This window comes from Physeter macrocephalus, chromosome 15, assembly GCF_002837175.3.
Source record: "Physeter macrocephalus isolate SW-GA chromosome 15, ASM283717v5, whole genome shotgun sequence".
Taxonomy (NCBI): domain Eukaryota; kingdom Metazoa; phylum Chordata; class Mammalia; order Artiodactyla; family Physeteridae; genus Physeter; species Physeter macrocephalus.
In genome coordinates, this window is record NC_041228.1 from 45567274 (window position 1) to 45594838 (window position 27565).

The following is a 27565-nucleotide window of genomic DNA, read 5'->3' on the forward strand; positions in this document are numbered from 1 at the left end:
ATGAAACCTGGGCCCCCTTCACGGGGGTGCGGAGTCTTAACCACTGGACTACCAGGGAAGTCCCTGGGAATCCTTATATTGTGTTGTCTCCTGATACTACTGATCCACAAAGGATGCTGCATAATAGAAAACATTATTCTTTGATTTTCCCTTAGGATTTCCAGCTGGTGCCTAAATGGGATTTTCAGAATAAAGAGTATCTTCAGAGGGCATGTAATATAAGAGGTAGTTTCAAATGTCTACAGTTTGCTTTTACTCATGCCCCTTTAAATCTCCAGCCCCTTTAAAGACTACCAGCCTCATTTTTGGTTTGTTTTTGACTGTGCTATCTCACAGACATCTTGAAGACCAAGACCATCCCCTATTCATAGGTGTAGACCAATAATCACATGATAATATGTGATGAATGACTCAAAGCACTGTTGCAGAAAAATGATCGGTTTGAGACCATGACTATTTCCCCATTGCATTTTCTTATCTGGGCATGTTCAAAACTTTGATTTTAAAACCACTCTAGCAAGTCACCAAAAAAAGAAAAGAAAAAAATAAACACAAAAAGCAAGATGAGAACTGTGCTTAGCTTGTTTTAATACTGTTTTACATGTCAATGATTATTTTGACATTAGCTAAAGAAAATAGTTATTTGTCTTACATTATTCATAAACTTTATTATCATATATGTGTCAGGGACAATATAGTACAAAAACAAAACTAAAATGACAACCTATTTTGTTAAATTAAACTTGTAAAAACCAACACACTATGCATAGTTTCAATAAGGTACAGTTACTAGAGTGCCAAACATATTTAAAAATTAACAAGGAAAAGCAGGAAATGGCACTGCTCATACAAAAATCTATTTCCTCTTAGACAACAGATGTTGAAAAATGATTTCCTAACAAAAGCAGCAGCCCTCGAGAAGGAATTGATAACCCTAGGAATAAGTTTTCTTTATATAATTGCTGCAAAGTTTGACAGCAAAGAACCCCTCTTCCTCCCTTGAGGAGTTAAACTTGGATTTGTGATTGCTGTAGTTTTCCTGTAATCAAGCCACAGGCCCTTTGCCCTCTTTCAGGCTGCTCTTTACTCTTCTTTTTCCTTAGTTAAGGAAATGTGAAGTACAAAGAAGAAAGAGTTGTAACCCCTCCCTCCCACTTACCTCCTCTCTGCTTTCGGTTACTTGGCACCTTCCCTTCCCAGCGTTTCCCAGTCAGCCCTACTATGTTCCCAAGGCTCCTGCTCCTCCCATTCTCCCCTCCCCCAGCTCTCCCGGGCCCTTTCTTTTTTTTTTTTTCTTCATCCGCTCCCCTCCCCTAGGCGTGCTTCCCAGCGCGCTTCCCTTCCCCGCCTCTCGATCCCTCATCCCCCCTCCCTGCCCGCCTCCTACCTTGTGACACATCCCGGGTCCTCCCGGAGGCGGCTGCAGCGGCAGTAGCACTAACAGCGCCTCCAACCGGAGCCGCAACCCCAGACTCAGCCTCCACCCCGGCCCCGGCGCCACTGCTGCAGTCATGGCTGCTGATGGGGTGGACGAACGCTCGCCTCTGCTCTCCGCATCCCATTCTGGAAATGTCACTCCCACGGCCCCTCCATACTTACAAGAAAGCAGCCCCAGAGGTAAGGCCAGCATAGATCTTTCTACTTTGTAAGAAAAAGCCTAGGATGTAAAGACCAGGGAGCTCTGAGGCGGAGGCCAGCCTCTCACTTGGGCTGGGAGAGAGGGATGCTGACTGTGCCTTCTGAAGCAGAGCCTGCCTGCCTGAAAGCTTCACCGCAGGGCTTTCTCGTGGTGTAGTGTGGGGTGTGTGAGTGTGTGCGTGTGTGTGTATTTCGCCCCTTCTTACCCACGGGTATGGGATGTGTGTGTGTGCTGTGTGCACCCTGTCTTATCCACTGCTGTTGGGGTGTGTGTGTGTGTTTCAACACTTCTGACCCAGGGGTACAGGATGTGACATGAATTTCCCAGGTTGGGCTTTGCTGTTTTAGAGCAGCTCCTAAGTGCAGCTGCATGGTTGTGCAAATCTTACAGTCATTCACAAATTCTTTCAGGTTGCTGAGAAACCAGGAGTACTGCTCACCTTGCCCTCTGTCCTTGAAAGATCTTAGCTGGAAAAATATGCATTTCCTACCATTCACCCACCAGTGGTCTGTTCAATCAGGGAATTGCCTTAGCAAAAGGAGAAGAGTTAATCAATATTCCTAACATGTCTGAAATCTCTGCCCTTCCTTATTGCTTCTACTTGTAAGGAGTATGTGTTAGTTTTAGTGGTAAATGAGGAGGAATAGAAGAGAAGATGGAATATTTTTGATGCATATCTGAGTGAGATTGAAATTGACTTTTAAAAGTAACCCAAGTTAATAAAATAAATATTTCTATTTATTTCTCTTCGTAAGATGGAATCAAGAAAGATTTGGTGGCAGTGGGGTCTGGAGAAAGAAGGGGGAAATCTATTTACCAAACTATTCAATTTATTCCAAGATCTATCCTTGTTCTAAGCCTTTTAGTTGATTCCTATAGTAGAAATAAGGCGGAGTCAGTAGTTATAGAAAATGGAAGGCAAGACTTTAGAAAACCACTTAGAGTAGTGAAAAGATTGGTCAAATATGGCACTTGCAAATGTAGGTTAAGTGCATCTCTCCTTTTTGGCTGAATGTGAGACATTTAAAAACTCAAGGAGGCAAACATTAATGCCTTTGAAAATGTGGGTGGGTCCTGTTTCCTGTAACACAACTTTTTCTACGTTCAAGTCTGGAATTGGAGCAGCTGTAGAGCAGGTCGAACTTGTCACGTATTTAAAATTTCCATTTAATACTTTATAACTTGAAAAGCAACAATCTAGATCTTAATCCACAGTTAACAAGAAGCAGGACAAAGGAAAAGGATACTTAGCTGTGAATAATTTAGTGTGATCAATGAGTTGAGAAATAAGGTGCAAAATGGTACAGATACTCACCCATAGAAAACCCACAAGTCATGTTTGTTGGTCAGCATTAAACATGTGTCAGAGGACGCCTCTTGGGGGAATTTCCTTAAAAGGCAAATTTGATGTTAATGTGTTTACTGTTATCTAAACTGTATGGTCTACAACAGGTTTAAACACTTATTAATGACTTTCAATTTCATCAATTCACCCTTTTAAGACAAAATATTTGATGATTTATTGAGAGACAGAATTTAGATTTAAGAAACTGTCCCATAACAGATTTTCTATCTTGCATCTATGTTTTTTATTTTTAGTTAGAAAGTGGCTAAATTATCCCACAAAAATGGTCATACTCACGGACCTGCTTGTAGACTTCTTTATCGTTTGGCAAATAGTTGTTATTCTGATAAGACTTCTCAAAGCACAAAATACAGTACATGTTTCAGCTCAGCTACTAAGAAAAAGAACTTTCATTCCAGAAAAATTTACCAAAGAAATTCACTGTGTTATAAAACAAAATTCAACTGAGTACATTTTAAAGATCTTATTGGCTTTATTTAGTGATTCATGAATCAGGCAGAATCCCGCCTAGCAGATAAAAAGGAGCTCTAAGGAACTGTACAAAATTAAAGACTCATATAAGGCAGAAGGGAGTGGGACAAGGAAGTTATGCCAGCAAGATGTGGATTGGTTGTGGCAAAGTCACTTTTCTTTAGGGGATGACAGGGGCCTATCAGGCATATGACCTCACTAGTGCTGATCGGGAGATTCCTGATTGATTGGGTTAAGAGTCCATTTCTGAGAGAGGCATAAGTGACTCCATTTTGGGCCTGTTGTCTTGTTTGTAACAATTTTTTAGCAAAAAGCTCTTTCTGCCTATTGTAGAACAATTTTTATTTCTTAACTGGTGAATGAGACAGGTTAGATCATTAGAAACACTAATTTAATATGGCATAATACCTAGGAAGCAAGAAGCATAAATGAGAAGTAAAAGGCATTTTTTTTTGCATTTTTGACAAAATATCTTTTCTTAATAAATAGCAAATAAGAATCTTGATAAATATTTTGAGTAAATACACAAGATCTGATTCTAGAAGAACAGTGCTAATTACTCATTCAGTAATTCATCGGGTGGGACAACATGCCAGAGACTGCTCTAGGTAAACAAGAGTAACCAAATCCATTCCCTCATGGAACATGAGGAGAAAGAATAAGTAAAGACATGGTTGAATCATTTCAGACTGTAAGAAACAGTCTGTCACTAGACCAAATATTTTCAGTAGTTGACAACAGTAGAGTTGAAGCTTGGGATTCAAAAGACCAGAAATAGAATGTACTTTTTGGTAAAGAACTTTGGTTTATGATAATTACCATCTATAATTACCCAGACATTAAAAATTTTTTGTAGAAGTGGTTAATAGCCATAACTAGTGACTATTTTCTCCAATTCAACCCTTCGCTATTTGTGTAACCTTCTAAGAACAGGAATGTGAGATCCCACCCCAAGATGAAATATTCCATTTCAAACTGAAAGTTGATGGAGTGTTTATTTATAGACAAGTTATCGATATTGTAGTGGGGGAGCAGTTAGTATGTTGCATCTGGTTTCATTCGTGTAACAAATCCTCCTGGGTTTCTAAGTGGAATGCTTCTAGTGGTGTTTACTGTCAGTACTGGATTCCTGCATAGAGTAGGAGGACATCACCTCTCCTGTGCTTACAGTGCCCCATTTGGTATATTTGTCAGCTTTTGTTAAATCATAGAAATTAAAATCAAAGAGAGTTTTAGGCTCATTTGAAAGGAGGTTGGAAAAAATACCACAAAACATACAATTTGGCTATATTTGTTTGCTTTCTTTATACATCTACTAATTTTATAGGTAGGATGTGGCAAATGAATATGACTTCTAAATTTATGAGACGTCATCTGTGAAAAATGGTTTATATTTGGGTTGTCTAATTATGTATTGAATATGGGAATGTGATTATCTACTTCACTATAATTCTATAGGGAAAAGAGTACTTTGTTATACAGAGATAGTTTCATTTGCTTAGTTTGTTTCTGTTATTCATTCAGCAAATAAATATTGGAGTACTAGCCAAGCTCTGTGGTAAGAAGGGAAAGAGACATGGCTCCTCTTCCAGTCTAGTGGGGATATTGAGACATAAATTACATAATCATTCAAACAAATGCAAAAGTGCAGTGGGGATGAGGACAGTGCTAAAATTATATCCAGTGCCATGAGAGTATATAATGAAAAGATTTAACCTGGTCAGGGAAGGCTTTCCTGAGATTTGATTTAGCTCTGAAAGCTGAGCAGTAGTTAACTTGGCAAGGAGGGATTAGAACACTCTAAGCAAAAAAGAAAAAGTATGTGCAAAAGCCTTTAGCAGGATAGAGTATGGTAAGTACTAGGAATTGAAAGAAGGCCAGTGTGGTGAAAGTAGAAACAGCAATAGGGAATGTGCTGCAAAATGGGAGTGGAGAGGTTGGTGTGATTCATATTCTCCAGAGACTCTCCTTAGAACTATGCTTTTTGATATTTAAGTCCTTAGATAGTTCTTCTCCTTGAATCTGGGCTGACATTGTGATTAATTTTGGCCTACAGAATAAGGTAATAGAGAGCTGAATGACTTCGGAGACTAGGTCACAAGAGGTCTTGCCTTGGTGTCTTATAAAGTACACTCTGAGGAAAGTAACTTATATAAGAATTTGAACATCCTGAGACTGCCATGCTTTGAGGAACCCTTAACTAGCCACCTGCAGAGGCTATATGGAGAGAGGGATGCCTGACCAGCCCTCAAACATGTGAGTGAAGAAGCCATCTTGGATGCCCATTTGAGCCTTCAGATGACTCCAAGCCAAGCCAAATTCTTATGGCACCTGCATGACAGATTCTAGGTGATTAACATCCCAACTGAGTCTGAACAATCTACAGAATCATGAAAGCTAATATTAAATTGCTGTTTTAGGCCCTAAGTTTTTGGGTGATTTGTTCTGCAGCAACAGATGACCAGAACAATAAGTATTAATCAGTGCATGCAGGGATGATTGGTCATGTTGAAGAATTTTACCTTAAGCAAAGGGATAGTCTGGTTAGATCTTTTATTATTTTTTAATTATCTACGGATTAGAGAATGAATTAGAGAAGGGCCAGAGTAGATGAGGATAGATGACTTTGAGTGGCTACTATAATGATTTGGACAAATCTGATAAACTGTGATGATAACTTGGACTCAGGTGGTGACAGAAGTGGAGAGATAAGTAGATGGTAGGAATTACAGAAGAGGGGTTGATGATAGATTGAATGTAGGAATGAGAGGGAGGTGGAAAGGATATTTTCTAGATTTCTGGCTTCTACAACTTGGTGTGATTGCCTACACTGAGGCAAAACACCAGAAGAAGACCAGGTTTTGTAGAATACAGATCATGAGCTTAGTTTTAGACATGATACATTTAAGGTGCTTTCAAATATCCAAGAAGCGATGTCAGATAGGCAATTGGATTTACAGGTGTAGGGCTAAGAAATGAGATCTGGGCTGAAAATATAAAATTGTGTTATTTACATATTGGTGATAGCCAAATACATGGATCTTGATTTAGAGTTTCCCAAAGCCCCACCAGTGTGCCACGGAATGTAACGAGATAGAACATACATGTGTTAAGATTTGGGTTATCCTCAGTCCTTGGAGTAGCAGAAGCCTTTAGTCCAGTGGCCTCCAGCTCTGAGTAGCTATACAAATATTGTTGTTTTCTCTGTGTACCAAAATGTGAAAAAGTTTGGGAAGCTTTATATGAGACCACTCAGGGAGAAAGAATAACATAAAAGGAAGAGAGAGCCTAGGGCAAAGCTTTGAGAAACTCCCAAATTTAATGAGCAGTCAGATTAAGAAGAGCCTGCAAAAAGGCTGATAAGTGTCTTCCAGCGAGGTAGGATGAAAGCCAGGGGACTGTAATATCACAGAATCAAGGGGAAGAAAACACTTCGAGAAAGGGGTGGTCAAACACGTCAAAAGCTACAAGAAAGAGCAAATAGATAAGGTCTAAAAAAATGTCATTTGAACTTAGTGCCATAGAGGTTATTAGTGACCTTAGTGAGAGTTTGTTTAGAAGCAGCAGGGTGGGTGGGGGTGGGGGTAGTGGTGTGATGAATTGGGAGATTGAGATTGACATATATACACTAATATGTATAAAATGGATAACTAGTAAGAACCTGCTGTATAAAAAAAATAAATAAAATAAAATTCAAAAATTCAAAAAAAAGATATGTTTATATTCAAATCCTTTTTAAAGAATGAAGAACTGTTCATTTCCATCTAATGTGCATTTATTTTAATTGTAAAATTACCTCAAAGCAACTTGACTTCAATGAAGAGGTTAATATTCCTTTATTCTGAAACACACTTAGATTTCCTATGAAACATAATTGCATTTTAGAAGGCATTGCCATTTCCTTTTCACCTTGTTTCACTTTAAAAAGTGTGTAAATTCGAAGTTGCTTGAGGAAATGTTTTCAGTGACTAGAAAATAAATTGACTCCTGGTTTGAGAGATGTTATTTAATATGAACTTTTGTACTTCTTACTTAGAAATTGTACAATAAAGTATATTTTTACTGATCCTCTACCTGAAGAAATCTAAAGTTAAAAATGGTGCCTTACTTTAAAGCGAGGCAAAGTTTTATTTCACTTGGAACAATGTTCTACGCTAGACTAGAGTTTTACTAGGCACTAGAGTGTCTTGGTTCAGGCTGTTATAACAGAATACCATGGACTGGGTGGCTTAAACAGCAGACATTTATTTCTCACAGTTCTGGAGTCTGGGACGTCCAGGATGGAGGTGCCAGCAGATTTGGTGTCTAGTGAGAACTCGTGGGTTGCAGACCCCCAACCTGTCCTTGTATCCTCATGTGGCAGAAGGAGGGCAAGAGAGCTCTTTTGGGTTCTTTTCATAAGAGCACTAGTCTCATTCATGATGCCTCCACTCTCATGACCTAATTACCTCCCAAAGATCCCACCTCCTAATACCATCACTTTGGGGGGTTAGGATTCAACATATGAATTTTGAGGGGGCACAACATTCAGTCCATTGCACCGAGTTAGAGTCCTTGAATCTATTTGGGCAGTCTTTTAAATTTCGGAACCTCCTTGCATCCTTGCAGGGTTTAAGGTTGGCTGTGGACCTGCAGGAAGAGATGATGTAGACCCAGAGACCCGCACTATATGCACAACCAACTGTAAGATTAAATTAAATTCTCATTTTATCAATATTTGCCAAGGTTTCTGAAACCCACTAGAAACCAGTTTGTCACAATGAGTGGAAATAGATGCAGCATATTTGAGAGCAGCTACCTGAAGCTCCGTGAAGGTCCCAATATGGGTGTGGACCTGCTGTGATACTGAGAAAGTAGGGAAGCTTGATATTGTGCTGTGTGCTAAAGCTGATGCTCCATTTAAGGGAGTTTTTTTTCAAAATGGTTCTTTTTTGTTTGTTTTTTACTGAAGTACAAATGATTTACAATGTTGTTTCAGGTGTACAGCCAAGTGATTCAGTTATACTATATATATATATAGTCTTTTTAAGATTATTTTCCATTATAGCTTATTACAAGATATTGAATATAGTTCCCTGTGCTGTACAGTAGATCCTTGTTGTACAAAATGGTACTTGAATCAAAATCTCCTTCAGTGAGACCACATCCTTATGAAGGGAAAATAGAGCCCAAATGTTGCTGAAGTACATCTGCTTCCAGTTTTCCAATATTATGGCAAGCCCATTCCCTATTATAATCCTTTTCTGTTATTCAGCAGGCATCAAGCTCTATGATTCTTTTATTCTATTTTATAATGCCCACATTTCCTCCTGGCTCTACCAAACATCTTTAAAACATTAATCAAGAAATGTTTCATTCAGTCAGTTATCATTTCAAATATTTGAGCACCTGTTATACTGTTCCAGATGATAGGGAGCTTACATTTCAGTGAGAGATACATTTGGTAAGGATTATAACTCCAGAGAGTGAAGAGAATAAAGCAGGGCATGAGGATAGAGTAAATGGTGGTGCGGGGAGTATTTCAGGCAGTGTGTTCAGGAAAGATATCTCAGAGATGACAATTGCTCCGAGACACGAAAAATGAGTCGGAATCAGCTGTTGGAAGATTTAGGGGAGGAGTGTGTCAGGCAGCTGGAACAACAGGCACAAAACATGCTGTTGTAAAACAAGGAGGACAGTTGTTTAGAGTGTGGTGACTTAGGGGAGTGTGGTAGAAGAAGTTAGAGGACTAGACTAGGAAGTCCAGGAGAGCTTTGTCAACTGAAAAAATGCACAATGTGAGAGCTATGAGTTAAGCTTTATTTGGGGCAAAATGAGAAATATAGGCTGGGAGACAGCCCCTCAGATACCTCTGAGGAACTGTTCCAAAGAGGTAAGGTGGGAGGTCAGTATATATGTGATTTTAGTGAAAGGGGTATACATGCAATCAAGCACACATTTTGGCAGAAGGTTGCTGCTAGTCATGAGGAGCAGATGTCTCCTTTAATGATTTTAGTGCTTTTCTAGATATGAGAAGAAGCAAGAAATTGGGCTCATAATATCTTCTCCTGAAAAATACCTAACTCTCTGAAGCCCTGTCTGCCAGTTTTTCCCAGGGAACATAGTGCCTCATTCCTGATCTCCGCCGTGAGCTCCTTTCAGGGTGTGTTGAAGGTCAGCAACTGCGGTGGCTAGTACTTCATCCGTGTAGAGGCAGATGGCGGGTGACAAGTTTTATGGCAGCTTTGTAGGCCACCATCAGAAATGGGATTGTGTGTAGAGGATAATGCGAGGCCATGAAGGGCTTGGAGCAGACGAGAGACACGAGATATTAAATGTTTTACATTTGAGTAGATCATCCTGGTTGGTGTTTGGAGAATGAATTATTAGGTGAAAAATGGTAAGAGGCTAATAAGACATGAAACTAATCAGGAGGCTGTTACAGTGGAATAGGCAAGAGGTAATGTTCTGAACCAGGGTAGAGGTGATGGAAGCAGTGAAATGTGGTTAGATTCAGGACATATTTTATGCATAGAGCAGAAGGACTTGCTGATGGATTGAGTCAGTGGAAAGAAAGGAATCACAAATCTCAAAAATAACCTAAACAGCTAGGTAAAAAATTGCACTTTTTTCTGAAATGGGCAAACAGAAGGAGTTGGGTGTGTGTTGGGGGGGTGGTGAGGAGAAGGACAGTGGAAATAAATATTTTGTTTCAGGCAAGTGGAGTTTGAAATACCTTTAGTCATCATTCAATTGGAAATGTCCAGTATGCAATTGGATGTACAAGTCTGGAGTCTGGGGAGAGATCAGGCCTGAGGAGTGCATTTCATTCAACAATTATTTATTATATGTATGGTAATACTTCACTGTAGTGGGAGATGATGCTTTTGGCTTCTCATTTATTTCCAAGGATTCTTCAAACTCTTTTCAGGAATGTCAAACTTCTAGGACAGAGCATTCTGTAAAAATCTTGCATGATTTGCCAGATGCATAGAGATGTTAGCTAGATAGCTCAGATGTTAGAGAGGAAAGTTAGCAGGATGGATGTTCATAACTATATTTGAAGGCAGTAAGCAACTATCTGGGAAGTGATCAATGGAAATGCTAATCCTTCCACTTTGGGGAAAAGCAGACAACCCTGAGTACAGCTTTACACTCAGCTGTTATGAGTTCCATTTTTATAAGGATGAAGAGATATTGCATAACCTGAGAATGACAACCCTTTAATAGTTCTTAAAAGGGAACACATTCAGCCTGCTATTCTTCTTTCAAGAGAACTTCCATACTTTTTTTTGGTGGATTGAGTAGGGAGTGCATCAGAGTTTGTGTTGCTTTGGCACTTTTCTAGATTTTTTTTTCCTTTCCCTGGTTGCTGTTATAAAGTAAACTTCTTTTTCTTTGTAAGAATAAAAATAAATATGTGAAAAAGAAGTGAAAAGTGTATCTCCTCTTCCTGGTCTTCAGGTAAGTTTCTCAAGCATTATATAACTAAATCCCTGTATAGTCCCAGAGATGGTCTGCCACCAGGTGTAGTTTGGCCTGGGGGACCTGACACTTGAATTCTTTCTGCCAGTTACTAGCTGTTGACCTCAGAGTAGTTACTTTACATCTCTGGGCCTCAGTTTTCCACCTGAGAAGGAGTGGTGTAGTGTGTTCCCTTTTGCTTTTATATTCCATAACACAGTTGTTCTTGGTAAGGAATCTGGATACACCTAAGAGAATATATCTGTGACTTTAAAATATAGATGATGATTATCTTTTTTTACCTCATTCTTTTACTTCCAATGTCCCTTTTAACTTAAATTTCTATTTCTTCCAGTACCCTTTTGAAAATTGCAAAGACAGTATTATTGAACATTAAGGAGTGTTACATGGCTCTTTTAAGCATCAGAAGACCAACTAGCGTGCAATAGTTTTTTCTTCCATAGGAAGTATTTGTATGTGCCACATGACCAGTCAGGGCATTCTATTCAAAACATGTATTTCTAAAGGCAATGGCAAAACATTTTTTCCTCCTATGCTTTGTCAAGTTGAGATAGTTAAGCTTCGCAGATCCATAATATGGATTTAAAACCAGTATACAAGAAAGCCTCTAATAGTTCATCATTTGAACATGTGAAGTTTTAATGTTTCAGCGATTAAAGTGCTAAGATTCACCATCCAGAGGAACAGCAATACATAGAAGGGATAGTGAGCAGATTTAAAGTAGATGACTTTCACAGACGCCTGAGTTGTTATTAATCTTAGACCATAGGAATTTCCCAAATAAACATTGATTTCTACTGAGCTGTATGGATTCTGCCAATTAATTCAAAGTTATTTATAAGAAAACCATTTTCCAAGTTTACAGAATTCAGGGATCCTGTTCTGGTTCTCTATATAGAATGCTTTGCCTTGCTCAACAAAAGTAGTATTTATATTTACTGCCAGTCCCTAATGAGGACATAGGTTATTATTAAAACTATCAGACATGCCTGAACACAAGATGACCAGATTGTTATTAAAACTATTAGACATGCCTGAACACAAGATGACCTAAGTGAAAGCCATATGGTCTTTTTATGACCTAGTCTCAGAAGTCAAATATGGTGTCACTTCTGCCATGCTCTATTCGTCAAAACAGTTATAAACCACCTGCATGTAAGGTGAAGGAACATAGACTTCAATTCTAATCGGATGAGTATCAAAGAATTTGCATTTTAAAATTTAATATTTTAAAACCACCACAAGAAGCTGTGATACACCCACAAACTAGAACACTGTACAGCTGGAAAAGAAATGAGGAAACTCTACGTACCATTGTGGAAAGGTTGCCAAGATATAAAATAAAGTGAAAAAAGCAAGATGAAGAATGAGGAAGGCATATTCCCTTTTTTTGTATGAAAGATGGAGAAAAGAGAATATGTGTATTACATATTACAGGTATATATTACCTGTACTAGGCTAAAGAAACACTGGAAGGATTAAAAAAATAATAATTTGGGGGGCATGGTAGATTGGCACAGAAATTGGAGTAACAATTCTAAGCATATATTTTTTACATTAATATTGATTTCTGAGCCATGGAAATATGTTACTAATAAAAATTTAATGTATCAGAAAGCACTTTGGCCACATTCTGTTATTGATCCTTGTAGAGTTTATCCTTGACTAGGACCCTGAACAATGTCACAAATGCTATTTTTTTAGACCATGTCCCCACATCTCTATACAGGTCAGTGCAGTGGAACCTTATATTTCATTGTGTTTGATTTGGTCCATTACTCCCACTTGTCAAGATCTTAATAGGAAGAATCCTGTTTTGATATGGGAAATGTATCACTATGTGTATCTGCTTTTTCCTAAGACCACGCTGATTGCCTCATACCAGTATCATTTATTAAGCACTTCTGGTTTTCTCTAGATGAGGATTTACTTTTTGCTTCCTATGGGTAGATAAGTAGGAAAGGGATTTTGGAAACTGAAACATTCAAATTCTATCCATTTGTCAAAGTCCTTTCTTTCCAGGTAATCCTTTCTAATCTCTGTTACTGGACGATATATGTTCCCAAAGCAATATCTCTCAACATTTCTACTATATATTTTAATACTTATTTGTGTACATGACCTTATCAAGGAAGACAAGGAGGGAGACAGGATTCTTGTATCTTTTATCTGTGAGTCCTACATAGTCTCTTGCACTTGATCGTATATTTCTAGGTACTCAACAAAGATCAGTCATATGAATGAATGAGTGAGAAAACAAAGAAGGATGCCATCATGGTGATTTTGAAGTCACTTAGAGAGTGAAGGTTTTACAGGTTTACAGAAGAACATGAGAACAAAAGATGGAAGTGATCCAGCAGAGCATGTAGCTGAATCCATTTGTTTCATTAGAAATGTCCACATAGCAAAGGAAGGATCTCCATCACTATACTTCCTGCTGGCTACAATGAGGAACTCTCCTCTTAATGGATTAACTTCTGGATTTTTTTATTAATCGCTATATTTTAAAAGAAAATTTAATTGACCCATGTGATAGAAATATCTAAGCACTAGAATTTAAGGGATTTATTCACTAAATATGCTTAAAAATAAATATTGTTTCTAAGAGGTTCAGTTCACTCCATATATTGTATCTGATTTTGCTTAGATTTATGGTGAATATGTCCCAAATTCTAAAATTACTAAACTGGTGACTTTCATCTATAATCTATTAATCCCTAGGTCATTAAAAAAAATGAGTGAAATATTTCAATATAGAAAAATACTGAGTATAATATAATCATTCATATATCATCATCTAATTCTATCAGACCTTAACATTATGCCATACTGTTTCATATATTGAAGCAAATAAAACATTGCAAATCCAGTTCCCTTCCCCATATACTGAGGTAATTTCCCCCCTCATATTTTCTCATCTAAAATGTCTTAAAACAAATTTTGGGTTCAGTTATATTTAAGTATATTTTATAACTGTGATTCATGAATACTTGTAACCTGCAAGTTATCATTTAGTGTGTATACCTAGTTATATGCAAAGGAGTGTCTTGCTTTCTCTTAGAAAAAGCAAGTATGTAAGAGTGAAAATGAGCTGTCTAGGAAGAGTGACAGAGTAGGAATCTGTTACCTCCTCTGGCTATAGGAGGAGTTTCTAAATTTCTAGGCAGGTACATTTTTTGCCTTGGAAACAATTTGTTTTTCTGTACTAAAAATTAGTATCTCTATATTTTTCTTGAAACACATGCTTTCTTGGAAGCAATATTGTAAATATAAAATTAAGAATGGAGCCATGCATATACAAACAATATGATTTCACATAAATCATCAGAAAAAATTGTATTTTTTTCAATAAAAATAAACACAGTAGTTGATAAAATGAGAGAAGAATATGTAACTTATTAACTGCCAATACTGGAAGGAAGTACTAGTACCACAAATGAAATGCACTAGAATGAGGTAAAACTATTGCCTGATGAGAAATAGAAAAGGCAGAGCATAAGTTTTTGTCATCCGGGAATTTGTCATTGGCAAGTCACTGGGCATTTCTTGCCAGTATCTCCAGTTATATGGAAGCATTTTGATACAACCCAAATGCCTAAGACCACTAAGGGAGGGAAAAATAGCAGATAAACTACCCATAGTGGAATTCAGTACTCATCATCACCAGCTTTATAAGAATACCTAGTTTGTTGTTGCCTTGGGGTCTACCATGGACCCACATAATCTCCTACAAGCAATACTAGAGTCACTAGGATGTAGATTGGTATTGGTGCCAAGCTGATTTCACTACCAAACTTAATAAGGTATAGCTGTTTTTCTAGAGCTACAGTTTGGAGAAAGGAGTTAATGGTTAAAATATATAGCAAGATTGCAGTACTTGAATGCTAAATTGTGCTAGAGTGACTCTTCTCTTCCCTCCCCTCCTCCCCGCTCCTGACACACTGCGCCTTAGTCAGATTTATATGCCCTCTTCTATACACCCAAAGTCCCATGTGTGCATATCCTTGTTAGAGCACTTACCACACCAAGTTGTACTTGTAGTTTTACTGTCTTTCTACATGTTAAGAATGTGAGCTCTTTGAGCCCTGGGGTATGCCTCCTTCTCCATAGTATCTCTGACATACATCCAGTACAGTACCTGGTACAGAACAGATGCTAAGTACTTGTGACTGAGTGCTAACTAACTCTTGGAAATCCACCATAGAGGGCCTGGCTGGCTGCTGCTTTTTGACTAACTATAGCTGAAGGCCTCTTGACTTTCTCTGGTATCAGAGCTCATAGAGGGGGCTTATATCACATCTCCTCAGTTACAAAACTAGAATTGCCCTGGAGCAGCAGTCAGACTTAGAAAATGAGTGAGTTGAATGAAGATGTGACAGATATTACCACTCCTACATCTTTCATGGTAGCACTGCCTCTGTAGTCCTCCCAGGGAATGTGGAACTGCTCTTGGTAGAAGATCCAGGGACCCTCTGTGTGACCCTTCTTACCTTAATCTGTGGGCCAGAGAACCAATTTAGGTATTTGCTGGTTGACAAGAATGTCTGTTCCAATAATATATTCAGAAACTGGGAAAATAACTTCAGCGTGGGTACCCAGATTTACTGGGACCACTATGGGTGGATCTGGGGCAAGACTCCATCTGTAAACTGATGGCCATCTATAACCTCTGACAGGTCGCCCACATTGGAGTTTTGAGTCTTGAGGAATTAGCACCATTTACGAGCCAGTTTCTAGCGATACCTGAAATATCTGGGTATTTTTTTTTTTCCCCAGTGAATAGTCACTCTAGTAAATGATCTCAGGTCATTGGGGGAGACTTGGAGATTTATAATATATACTTATAGTAGTGTTGCTGAATCATTCATCAGAGGCATCAACAAACCCTCAATAAATATGCTCTGGGTCTGTGAATTGGCTTTGTTGGAAATTGGTTGAAAAACTATGACTCATCACTGTGGCTACTCAAGTCAGGTTGCTGGTTTTAAGACCTAGATTTTTCTATTATATATAACCAAGTAACATTTGTGTAGGTTACCCATCCATTTCATTCTTAGGCTTATTACAATGAGCCACTGCCAAAAGTCCTTATGGATCAAAATTTTCTAATATCCACTATTTCCCATTACATTAAATGTACCCGCTTTGTCCTTGACTTTTAAGTGCTGCCATTTGGCCTCTGTTACTCTGGGATTCCATGATCTCAATTGGAGTCATCCTGCACTGTAATGCCTGGCCTATGTAGGAGAGCTACCACAGCAGAATGTTTGTGTTCCCCTAAATAATGTATAAATCAATGCCCTAGTTAAAGGCATATCCTCTGGGTCCTCTCAGGGGATGTAGTGGGGTGTGGGATGCAGATTTCTTATGATAAACTCACTCTAACATTCCTGACTCCTTAAACCTTTGATTGCTTCTTCTGCATCATGCTAGGGATGTTTTGGCATTTCAACCTCATTGAATGTAAGGCCAAGTCTCATCAAACCAACAAGTAAACTGATAGAGCCACTTCCAGATTTAAAATAAACATTGAAACCAGAACATTTGTCAAGTACACCTGGATTATTAAATTTGGCTCAACTCAGTGTTATATTCCATCCTCTTTGCTTTAACCCCCATAGGATTCACTCCCACACTTATTCTCCAGGTTTCTGACAGTATATATTATCAAAACATTGCAATTCTCTTGATGTATTAGTTGCTTCTTTCTGAGTCACACTTTGTACTTGTCCTCCTAAAGCTTGTTGAGATCTGATCCTAGTTTATGGGTCTTGAGGCAACAAGGAGTTTGATGATGGGTCTTAAGGAAAATGGTCATCTCCTTGTAAGACAGCTACTTCAGGTGAGGTTATTACAGTTTTCCATTAAAAGGAGGTTCATATTCTCAGACATAAGAAGAAATGTTGTGTTCCACTCACAGGGGAGGCTCAGAGTGACTCAGGAGTGTAAGATTCTCAGCTCTGTTTGGGTACAACTAGATGGCCCCATTCCAAGTTTCAGAGTTCCACTTCTTGCAATCAGTGTCCTAAGTTTCACATGGCAGACTTGGTAAGGCTGTGGGTTTCCCTGACCTTATAATTTAGCTATCTATACAATTAAATTTTGTGTTTGATTTTCAGCAATATAAGCCCTGTGACAATTAGAAATAAGCAATATTTTTAGGGCTGCAATAGAAGTTCTCTGACCATGACTTGTGCTGAGAGTTTAAAGACCTGAGCTTCTCATTTTACCCCATATCACAATCCACACAGTAATTATTACTGCCATAATGGTCAAGTAAAGGAGCCTCAAATATCACAATCATCTATAGGAGATAATCTGATTCACCAGGATGCCACTGCATGCCATCAATCACTACCATACCATGTCTCACTGGTAAAGGAGTTCAGCACTGCATTCAAGCCCAAGGCATGACCAACCCATTTCTCCAATCCCATTTTTGAGGGTCTGTTTCCTGGGATTACACCTGGTATGAGTTTTATAACAGTTAGGACCTGAAGATAGAAACCAAACAATATAACATAACAGAAAGAATTAATTTGGTATAAAGTTGTTAAGTAGGTAACTAAAAGGTAAAGATATTACTCTAACTTATCAAATAGGTATTAAAAGCAGCTATTACCTCTAGGGCTGTGAGAACAAAGGGAAGAGATTGGGATTATTAAAATTTAATAATTTAGAGGAACATAACTGAAACGTGACTTCTCAGAGGGACCAGCCCACTGGTGGTGATGTCTCTGAGCTCTGGGGAAAGATTTTGTACACCTGGAGAAAGGACTGCAAGTTCCTTCTTCCTCCTTCAACCTTGCAGGCTCTGTTTATCACCTCCTATTAACAAAACATAACCTGCAGCCAGCTGGCAAAGAAAAAATGTGGTTTGGAGAGTTTTAGCTCCAGCATGACAAAGCATAGAAGGGTGGATTTGGAGCTGAGAGTCAGTAGCCTAATAGCTGGCACATTTACCTTCCAAACTGACTTTAGCCAGATGGATCCTTGTGAGGGTATAATGGTTCTAGAAGAATCCAAGAGTCTCCTGGAATAGTTTTATTTCTTTGGTTTCAGAGAGGGGAGGAACAGAAGGTGGTCTTCCCTTTCTCTGTGTTGAACTAGACTGGAGAGGTTTTACACAGGAAGTAGATATCCCATAAAAGCCAAGCGCAACCTGTCCCTAAACATACTCTCCACAAAAATCCTATGGAGGAGAAAAAGCCAGAGCTTTCCTCACAGGCTGGTCCTTTATACTTTTCTTGCTCATCCTATAATCATAGTGTTCTAAATTATCTCTCATTTTAATCTGATGTCATTTTTCAGTTTTGGTACATCTTTGTCAAGGGCCAGAAGGACTGCATATAAGACTGTATTAGTGAAGTAAGCGAATTAAACTGGAAAATATTGTCACGGCAGAGATTTATAAAGGAATAACTGAGATAATAAAGATCAGAGCTATCCAGCAAAACATTTTCAACTTTTAAAATGCTATATCTGGGTATATCTGGTAAAAAATGAAGTATAGATTATTACACCAGGATGAATTAGCAGGAAAGAGGGGCTTTTGGCCATAAAATAGATAAATTAGGTTGATGTTTATGATGGGAAAGTGTAATTTGATCACTTGTGGGTTTATAGACTAATAATGGTTCCTTCTGAGTGTTTTAAGGAAGACCATTATGTATGCCTTGTGATCTACGTTATTTTGTCTTGTCTCTTTTACGAGTCTCAGTTTTTCTGTGAATTTTTTATCATGAACTAATTCTTTCTTCATATTATGTTCTAATTTTCATTTTCCCTGACTCTTCTTTCTCCTTCTCCTAATCCCCTTTAACTCAGATCTGATTCTTATCTAAGTATTTTTGCAAAATCCCCATTAGTCCTTACATCTTTTCCCTATATTAAATAATTATTCCTTAAGAGAGTCAGCTGTCATTATGGAGTGACCTCTGGGAGAAGAGTCAGCTCTTGGCTTTGCTGAAGTGCTGTATAAAAGTCTACTAAGAAGTCAGAATCTCTGGTCTTCAGTTTTCTCTTCCATAAAATGAAGAAATTAGACTAAATACTAGACTAAGATTGCTTGAATTTCTAACACTGTATAATTCTGGAACTTTGAGGGGTTTTTGCAGGTTTGAGGACTACTGGTCTAACAAATACTGCTCACATGGAGAAAAAAGATTTTTCACTTATGCAAACCCCATAGAGAAAGTGATCATTGTTTAAATAACAAGTAAGACTCTTCCAAAATGAAGAACTTTTGTGACTCCTAATATCCAGTGATCCCAAGTTCTGAGATTACAGTGGACTTTTTATCCAGGGCAGAAATTTAAAATAGGTATAATAATGGTGATCTGTTGACTGTTTTAAAGTGAAAAGAGGCAAAATGAACAATCTAAGTTGCTAATTATTGCAGGTTTACTGGCAGTGAAATAAATTTATGGAATTACAAGTCCTTTACAAGAGGAGATGGAGTTGTAAGTCAAGGTTTCCTTGGGATAAAAGTACAAGAAATATCTCTAAATCAGTTTAGTGCTAAAGTAATTAATGGACAGAAAATTGAAATTATAGTCCTGAAAGCACTGTTTAGTGGAGCAGTTAGGCTGCAACATCTGTCATTCTATTGATCTCTTGGATTGATTGTACTTATCTGCTGGGCCAGGTCAGTGTCCCCTGTCCACTTCCCTCTCTCAGTGCATGATTTGGAGAGGGTATTCTATATATAGAAGAGAGCCTTTTTTTCAGTCATGCTGTACTTGCCTGTTAGGACCCTAGCTCCTCTTCAAGGACAGTAGTGGTAATATACTTAGCATCATTTTCCCAGGAGAAATAGATGAGCCTGATAAATTTCAGTGATTCAGTTATTCATTCATTTATTCATCCATCATCCATTCAATAAATATTTAGTGAGCACCTGTCATAGACCAAGCACTATAACAAGTGCTATATCAGTCCTGAACAAACCAAACATGACCTTTGCCTCATGGAGCTTATAGTCTCTCCCATTTTAGACTTCTAATCCTCACTCATTCTTTCCCCCTCCTTCCACTTCCCAAGCCTCCAGAAGATCCTGGCATATTTTTTTCATTGAAAGCTTTTCTTTTTTTACACATTAAAAATTATATAGTACAAATCTTAGAGGAAAAGTTCACAGGGTTTTGTTGGTTCTGATACACTTCAAATGTATCAGAACCAAATAAGATCAACCATTAAAATCTTTAGGAGATTCCACTGAGCAAAACTTTTGCCTGTTGGAGTGAATGGGTTTTACCATCCTTATATGTAGCTGCAGTGTGTGGCCTTTTCCCCTCACCCTCAATGCCCTTGTTTTCTTTGTGAAATTATCTTGTCTTTAAATTTCTTTTCTATCACACTATGTAAGGTGGAAACCTGGAATTAATGGGAGACCTACTTTATGTTACTTTATAACTCAAGGAAAAAGCAAAAGAAGAAACTTTTATTAATAATGCTATTGCTAATAATTATGTAAAAAAATATTTATTATCACACACCAGGCAGTGTGTCTTGAATTTCTAGTGAGGTGTGTATGCTTTTTCCCAGAACAATACCTTCTTTACTGAGATCTGATAAAGTAATCTGCAAATTGCACAGGCTCAAATGTATTTTGACACATTGATCCTTTAACCTGTTTTTTCTTCTTGATTAATATATTACAGGTCATTCTGCATCAACCTGAAATTCTTTCAAGGATTTAAAACTATTTTTTGTTTGTTTTTTGAATCTTATTTATTATTTTTTTATACAGCACGTTCTTATTACTTATCTGTTTTATACATATTAGTGTATATATGTCAATCCCAGTCTCCCAATTCATCCCACCCCCACCACCCTTGGTGTCCATACATTTGTTCGCTACATCTGTGTCTCTATTTCTGCCTTGCAAACTGGTTCACCTGTACCATTTTTCTAGATTCCACATATATGCATTAATATATGGTATTTGTTTTTCTCTTTCTGACTTACTTCACTCTGTATGACAGTCTCTATGGCCGTCCGTGTCTCTACAAATGACCCAGTTTCATTCCTTTTTATGGCTGAGTAATATTCCATTGTATATATGTATCACATCTTCTTTATCCATTCGTCTGTCGATGGGCATTTAGGTTGCCTCCATGACCTGGCTATTGTAAATAGTGCTGCAATTGAACATTGGGGCACATGTGTCTTTTTGAATTATGGTTTTTTATGGGTATATGCCCAGTAGTGGGATTGCTGGGTCATATGGTAATTCTATTTTTAGTTTTTTAAGGAATCTCCATACTGTTCTCCATAGTGGCTGTATCAATTTACATTCCCACCAACAGTGCAAGAGGGTTCCCTTATCTCCACAACCTCTCCAGTATTTGTTGTTTGTAGATTTTCTGATGATGCCCATTCTAACTGGTGTGAGGTGATATCTCATTGTAGTTTTGATTTGTATTTCTCTAATAATTAGTGATGTTGAGCAGCTTTTCATGTACCTAATTTATAGTTTTATAAATTATAAAACTATTTTTATAATTTAGACATCTATAGCTTCTTTATAAATTCAGTGTTTGGCAGTGTTCTGGTATAAGACTTCCAGGGATGTGTGCATATTGTCATTTCAATGTGGCCTCTTTCAGAGCCTTAGCTGCTGCAGACATTTGGTTTATTATGAATATTTGAATGGATAACACTGTTGCTAATTCTTTGCAAGTCTAAAAACTCTACATGATATACCCCAAGGATGCCAGGTGGTAATATGTGGATTTTAAACATACCATAATGTGCTGTGCTCTAACTCATTTCCGACTACCATAGAGTTCAGAATCTAATCCAGTGGATAGAAAAATCTCTATTTCAAAAATAGCTCTTTTCATGATTAGGTATTTTTATTGTATTTTGTAGTGTCACAGTAGCCCCTTGAACTCTCAGTTCTCTTTAGTGGGGATTCAATCATGTGTTGAGGTGTAGCCTTTTCTAGATGGCCTATGACAAAATCTTACCTTGAAAGGGGCTCCTATTCCTGTAATTAAGATAGCTACAAAATGAGGCTAGGCAGTCCCCTTTAGAAGTCCCATTCTGGAATAGTATATCTAGATTCTTTTTCTCTAACTTTTGTAACAAATATATACTTCTGGTAGATGAACACAATTCTGAAATTGGGCTTCTACCCTCTACCCAATCACCGAATCAGTCGACTTAAGGACTCTCAAAAAGCAGTGTGTGTGTGTGTGTGTGTGTGTGTGTGTGTGTGTGTGTGTGTGTGTGTGTATCTTTGTATTCTCAGAATTTTTAAACATACACAAAAGTAGTAAGAGCAAAATGACCTTCTGTGTCTTTATATTCATAAATATAGACATTTTGCTACTCTTGTAGCATCTATTAACCCATTTTTTTCTTGGAGTATTTAAATTAAATCCCACGCAATATATTTTTTACCCATAAATACTTTAATACATTTCCTAGATTTTTAATGTTAGGTGAAAGTTTGAGACAAAAATTGTTAAATTGGGCTTCCCTGGTGGCGCAATGGTTGAGCGTCCGCCTGCCGATGCAGGGGACATGGGTTCGTGCCCTGGTCCGGGAAGATCCCACATGCAGCTGAGCGGCTAGGCCTGTGAGCTACGGCCACTGAGCCTGCGCGTCCGGAGCCTGTGCTCCGCAACAGGAGAGGCCACAATAGCGAGAGGCCCGCGCACCGAAAAAAAAAAAAAAAAATTGTTAAATTTACTTCATTCTTGTTTTTTGTCTGAAATTAGCATAATTCCATTCTAATTAGAACATGTTCCATGTTGATATGTTTAGTTTACCTGGGTTCGTTTTTGTCTCTCCTTGACTGCCACCAAAACCCTATTTTGTTCTTGTCATACTCAGCAATTATTATACTGGTTCTAGTATAAACAGAGCATGACAACTACACAATTTATGTATGTGTATATATGTAAGTGATTTTAAAGCTTTGTCCTCATTGACTATTTCTATTTCTTGGGAGTCAGATCATTAGTGTAAGATTTTTACTTTAGGCATAAATTATCACCTTCCTATTCCAAACTCTATGAATTTGCATGTAGAAATGGAGTGACTATTTTGAGTATAGGTTAATAAAAGGTGTAAACCTAGGCATGTGTGATTTGGATTTTAGAAGCTAAGAATTATTCTACTTCACAATATAGTCCTATATGTGTTTCTGCTCTGAAACTATATTATGTTGGCTAGCTTTAAAAACATAAAGAACAGGAGAAATTTTGATGGTTTTCCTACTTTACTTCTATTGCTTATTTGCTCAAACCAGCTGTAATATTCTCTGAGACTCTGATTCGGTGGCTAATATCTTTTTAGCGGAACTCCCACCTCCGTACACAGCCATTGCCAGTCCAGATGCCAGTGGTATTCCAGTAATAAACTGCCGCGTGTGCCAGTCTCTCATCAATTTGGATGGCAAGCTTCACCAGCATGTGGTTAAGTGCACGGTTTGCAATGAAGCTACGGTAAGTGGAGATTTTCGTTAATAAAAGCAGAAATTATTATCTGACATTTTGTCCCTAAAAAAGTACTCCAATAATGTTACTTACAAGTAGATGTGGGCTGGATACTGAAATGGCCATTTTTTTTATCCTTTCTTTCTTCCCTCTGGCTATTTCTCTTTTATCATACAAGGATGCCTCCAGGTGTTTAAAGCTAACTCCATTATGAACATTTCATGATGAATTTAAATGTAATGCCATTTGGCTCTTTACTTTCTAAAATGAGACTGACCATGGACAATTATTTACACTTATCTTCAGTGTCTATACACATCTCAATGAAATCCATTCTGATTTTCACTAAAATGAAATATACTGAAGTTCACTACAAATGTGGACTTTGTACTTATTATGTGGAAAATTATTTAAACTTGTTTTACGTCTGTAGGATGTTGGTATAGTTTTTTTGGGCTTTCGTGATTGTACATTTATTATTGACATTTGTGTCGAAGTGTTTATTAACAGCTTGGTATATTATTCCATTTATTTGATATTAATTCAGTGAAATATTCAAAAAAACTTGAAGGGCATATTTTTTTACTGAACTTTGGGAAGAGCAACTAAATTTTAAGTAAGATTTTTACAGTTTTAAGTAATAAACTGGTAAAGAGTATACTGGTTAAATTAAATATATTTCTACTTTCATGATTAGGCTTTATTTTTAAAATTTCAACCTGTCTCAAAATTTGAAATTAAATATTAATTTAATTTTTGGTATTTGTAGTTTTTCCTCTTTATCAAAAGCCTAAAAAAAAGTCAGCCAATTATTATTGTATCTCTAAGAACCCTGAAAGATGAATACTGGGGGCTTTATTATATGTTTTATGGAAAAGTTATAATCTAAAACCTTAAGTCATGAATAAGCAATATATATAATTGTAAATACTTTTTCTATAAGGGACATCTTTTAGAGAACTTTATTGTGTAAATAGGTGATACCTACAAAACTAGCTATTTTCTTTTTCAGTTGAACACTTAAATAGTAAATTTAATTAATATCAACTTCCTTAGTGCTCCTTTTAGAGTTGGCAAGCAAATAAGAATTGTTAGACACAAATAGCAATTAAAAAAAAAATACCAGTGTCTTAAAGGCTTCCTTGGATTTGGCATTAGTGTTGAATTTTTTCACCTCTTCCTTCACCCATACAAACTTTGTTCTTTAATGAGAAGAAAGAAAGGAGATTTAAAGCTTTATATTTACATGTGGAAGTAAACAGAACAGAGTAGGTCAATTATGCAAGAATCTCAAAGTCACTATGGATTTAGCCAGCAGCCTCAAGCTGGTTACTTAGAAGTGATGAGTTCATATAGGGTCAGTAAAATTTGGCTACAAATAAGCTAGCTACTTTTGGACATAAAGAAAATTGTACTGAAATTTTTATATCATTACTACTCCTGTTAAGTAAAGAAATGTAAATAATTGTGAATATTCTAGAGAATATGAATAGTATTTAATCAGATTGCCTTCTATGGAATTAGTAACATAACAAAGGAAGAAAAAATTGTAAAAAAAAAAGCCTTTGAGGAATGTTGTAACATATGACCTGCTAATGTTTACAGTGTAATGTGATCTTAAATTTATGAATGAAGAGGTAGGTATTAGGCAACTGGCAGCTTCTTTGGAGAAATTTTACGTTGAAAAGAACAGATATAGTGGACCAAGGCCCAAGAGAACAGTTCTCTTATGTTCACTATCACTGTTTCCTACTCAATTTAACTGTTAGTCATTCTCCTCATGTCACCTAAAACAGGATGTCAGTGTATCTATTCTGTTGGGTAGCCACCTTTAAGAGGAACTGGACATTCCTGTGGAGATTGAAAGAAATAAAACATAACAAAACAAAAAAATCAAGGTTAATAAATGTCCTTTTTACTTCAGTAGATAGAATTAGGAAGGCAAGTAAGGTGTGTGTTGTGTGTGTGTGTGTGTGTCTGTGTGTGTGTGTCTGTATATGAGAGAGAGAGAGAGAGAGAGAAAAAATATGGACAAATTTTAGCAACGCTTGGAAGACACAGAATTTAAGGTTAAAAGGAGAAGCAATATCTATGACTAGTTAATGGAAAATTTGAGAAGTCCTGGAGAAAGAGTGGAGCTAGTTGGCTGCATATTTGATTGAGTCTTAGATTTGGAGACTAATAGACTGGGGTTTGAATCTACCACTTAGTAGCTATATATCCTTGGGGACTTCTCTAAACTGTGGTTCTTCATGTAAAGAGGTATAATAGTAATAATACCTACCTCTTAGGGTTGCTGTTGGGATTAAAGAGGTAAAGTGCCCGGCACAGTTCCTGGAACATGTAAGCTTATTTTACCAAGTAAGACTATTAAAACTTATGCATATGAACAATGTCATCTCCCGTGCTGCCCACACCCCCATCGTTTTACTGTAGACCAGACACGACATGGTGTGGCCTGGCATTGAAGACCAGTGCTTGAAATCTTCCAGTTCAATCATCTTGTTTTACAAATGAGAGAATTGAGGTCTAGAAGTATGGTGGGAATAAAATACAGGCTACCTCAGAGACATTACAGGTTCAGTTCCAGACTACTGCAATAAAGCAAATATTGCAATAAAGCAAGTCACACAAATTTTTTGGTTTCCAGTGCAAATAAAAGTTATGTTTACACTATTCTGTAAGTGTGCAATAGCATTATGTCTAAAAAAAGGATATATCTTAATTAAAAAATACTTTATTGCTAAAAAATGCTAACCATCATCTGAGCCTTCAGCAAGTCATAATCTTTTTGCTGGTGAAGCATCTTGACTCCCTTTTGATGGCTGCTGACTGATCATGGAGGTGCTTGCTGAAGGTTGGGGTGTCTGTGGTAATTACTTAAAATAAGACAACAGTGAAGTTCGCTGCATCAATCAATTCTTCCTTTCATGAACCATTTCTCTGTAACACACAATGCAGTTCGGTAGCATTTCACCCACAGTAGAACTTCTTGCAAAATTGGAGTCGATCCTTTCAAACCCTGTGGCTGCTTTATCAACTAAATTTATGTAATATTCTAAATACTTTGTTGTCGTTTTAACAATCTTCACAGCATCTTCACCAGGAATAGATTACATGTCAAGAAACCAACTTTCTTTGCTTATCCATAAAAAACAACTCCTTATCCATTAAAGTTTTATCATCAGATTGCAGCAATTCCATCACATCTTCAGGTTCCACTTCCAATTCTAGTTCTCCTGCTATTTCCACCACTTCTGCATTTTCTTCCTCCACTGAAATTGAACACCTCAAAGTCATCCGTGAGGTTTAGAATCAACTTCTTCAAACTCCTGTTAATTTTGGTACTTTGACTTCTTCCCATGAATCACGAATGTTCTTAATGCATCTAGAATGATGAATCCTTTCCAGAAGGTTTTCAGTTTACTTCGCACAGATCTATCAGAGGGATCACTATCTATGGCAGCCTTATGAAAGCTATTTCATAAAAAATGAAACCTGAAAGTCAAAATTACTCCTTGATCCATGGGCTATAGAATGAATGTTGTGTTAGCAGGCGTGAAAACATTAATCTCATTGTATATCTCCATAAGAGCTCCTGGGTCACCAGATGCGTTAATCAATGAGCAGTAATATTTTGAAAGCAATTTTTTTTTCTCAGTGGTAGGTCTCAACAGTGGCCTTAAAATCTCAGTAAACCATATTGTAAACAGATGTGCTGTTATCCAGACTTTGTTTCTCTATTTATAGTGTAGTGGCAGAGTAGTTTAGCATAATTCTTTAAGGGCCCTAGGATTTTCAGAATGGTAAATGAACATTAGCTTCAACTTAAAGTCACCAGCTGCATCAGCCCCTAACAAGAGAGTCAGCCTGTCCTTTGAAGCTCTGAAGACAGACATCGACTTCTCCTCTTTAACTATGAAGGTTCTAGATGGCATTTTCTTCCACTAAAAGGCTTTTCATCTACATTGAAAATATTTACTGTAGCCACCTTTCTTAATTAGCTTAGCTAGATTTTCTGAATAACTTGCTGCAGCTTCAACATCAGAACTTGCAATTCAACCTTGCAATTTTTTTTTTATTGAAGTATAGTTGATTTACAATGTTGTGTCAGTTGCAGGTGTACAGCAAAGTGATTCATATGTACACACACACATACACACACACACAAACACA

General features: G+C 37.4%; 1 protein-coding gene across 2 annotated transcripts in view; it reads left to right on the forward strand.

Moving 5' to 3' along the window:
- Window positions 1–1427: 1427 nt before the first annotated feature.
- PIP4P2 (phosphatidylinositol-4,5-bisphosphate 4-phosphatase 2) overlaps window positions 1428–27565 on the forward strand; it is an 88874-nt gene continuing 62736 nt past the window's right edge. The window contains exons 1-3 of one of the 2 annotated variants that reach the window (XM_024115861.2): window positions 1428–1617; window positions 8085–8159; window positions 23250–23398. In XM_024115861.2, coding sequence (XP_023971629.1) covers window positions 1512–1617; window positions 8085–8159; window positions 23250–23398 — 330 coding nt within the window. In that variant the 5' untranslated portion in view covers window positions 1428–1511. The remainder of the gene's footprint in view (window positions 1618–8084; window positions 8160–23249; window positions 23399–27565) is intronic. The other variant, XM_024115863.2, reaches the window with a different exon arrangement.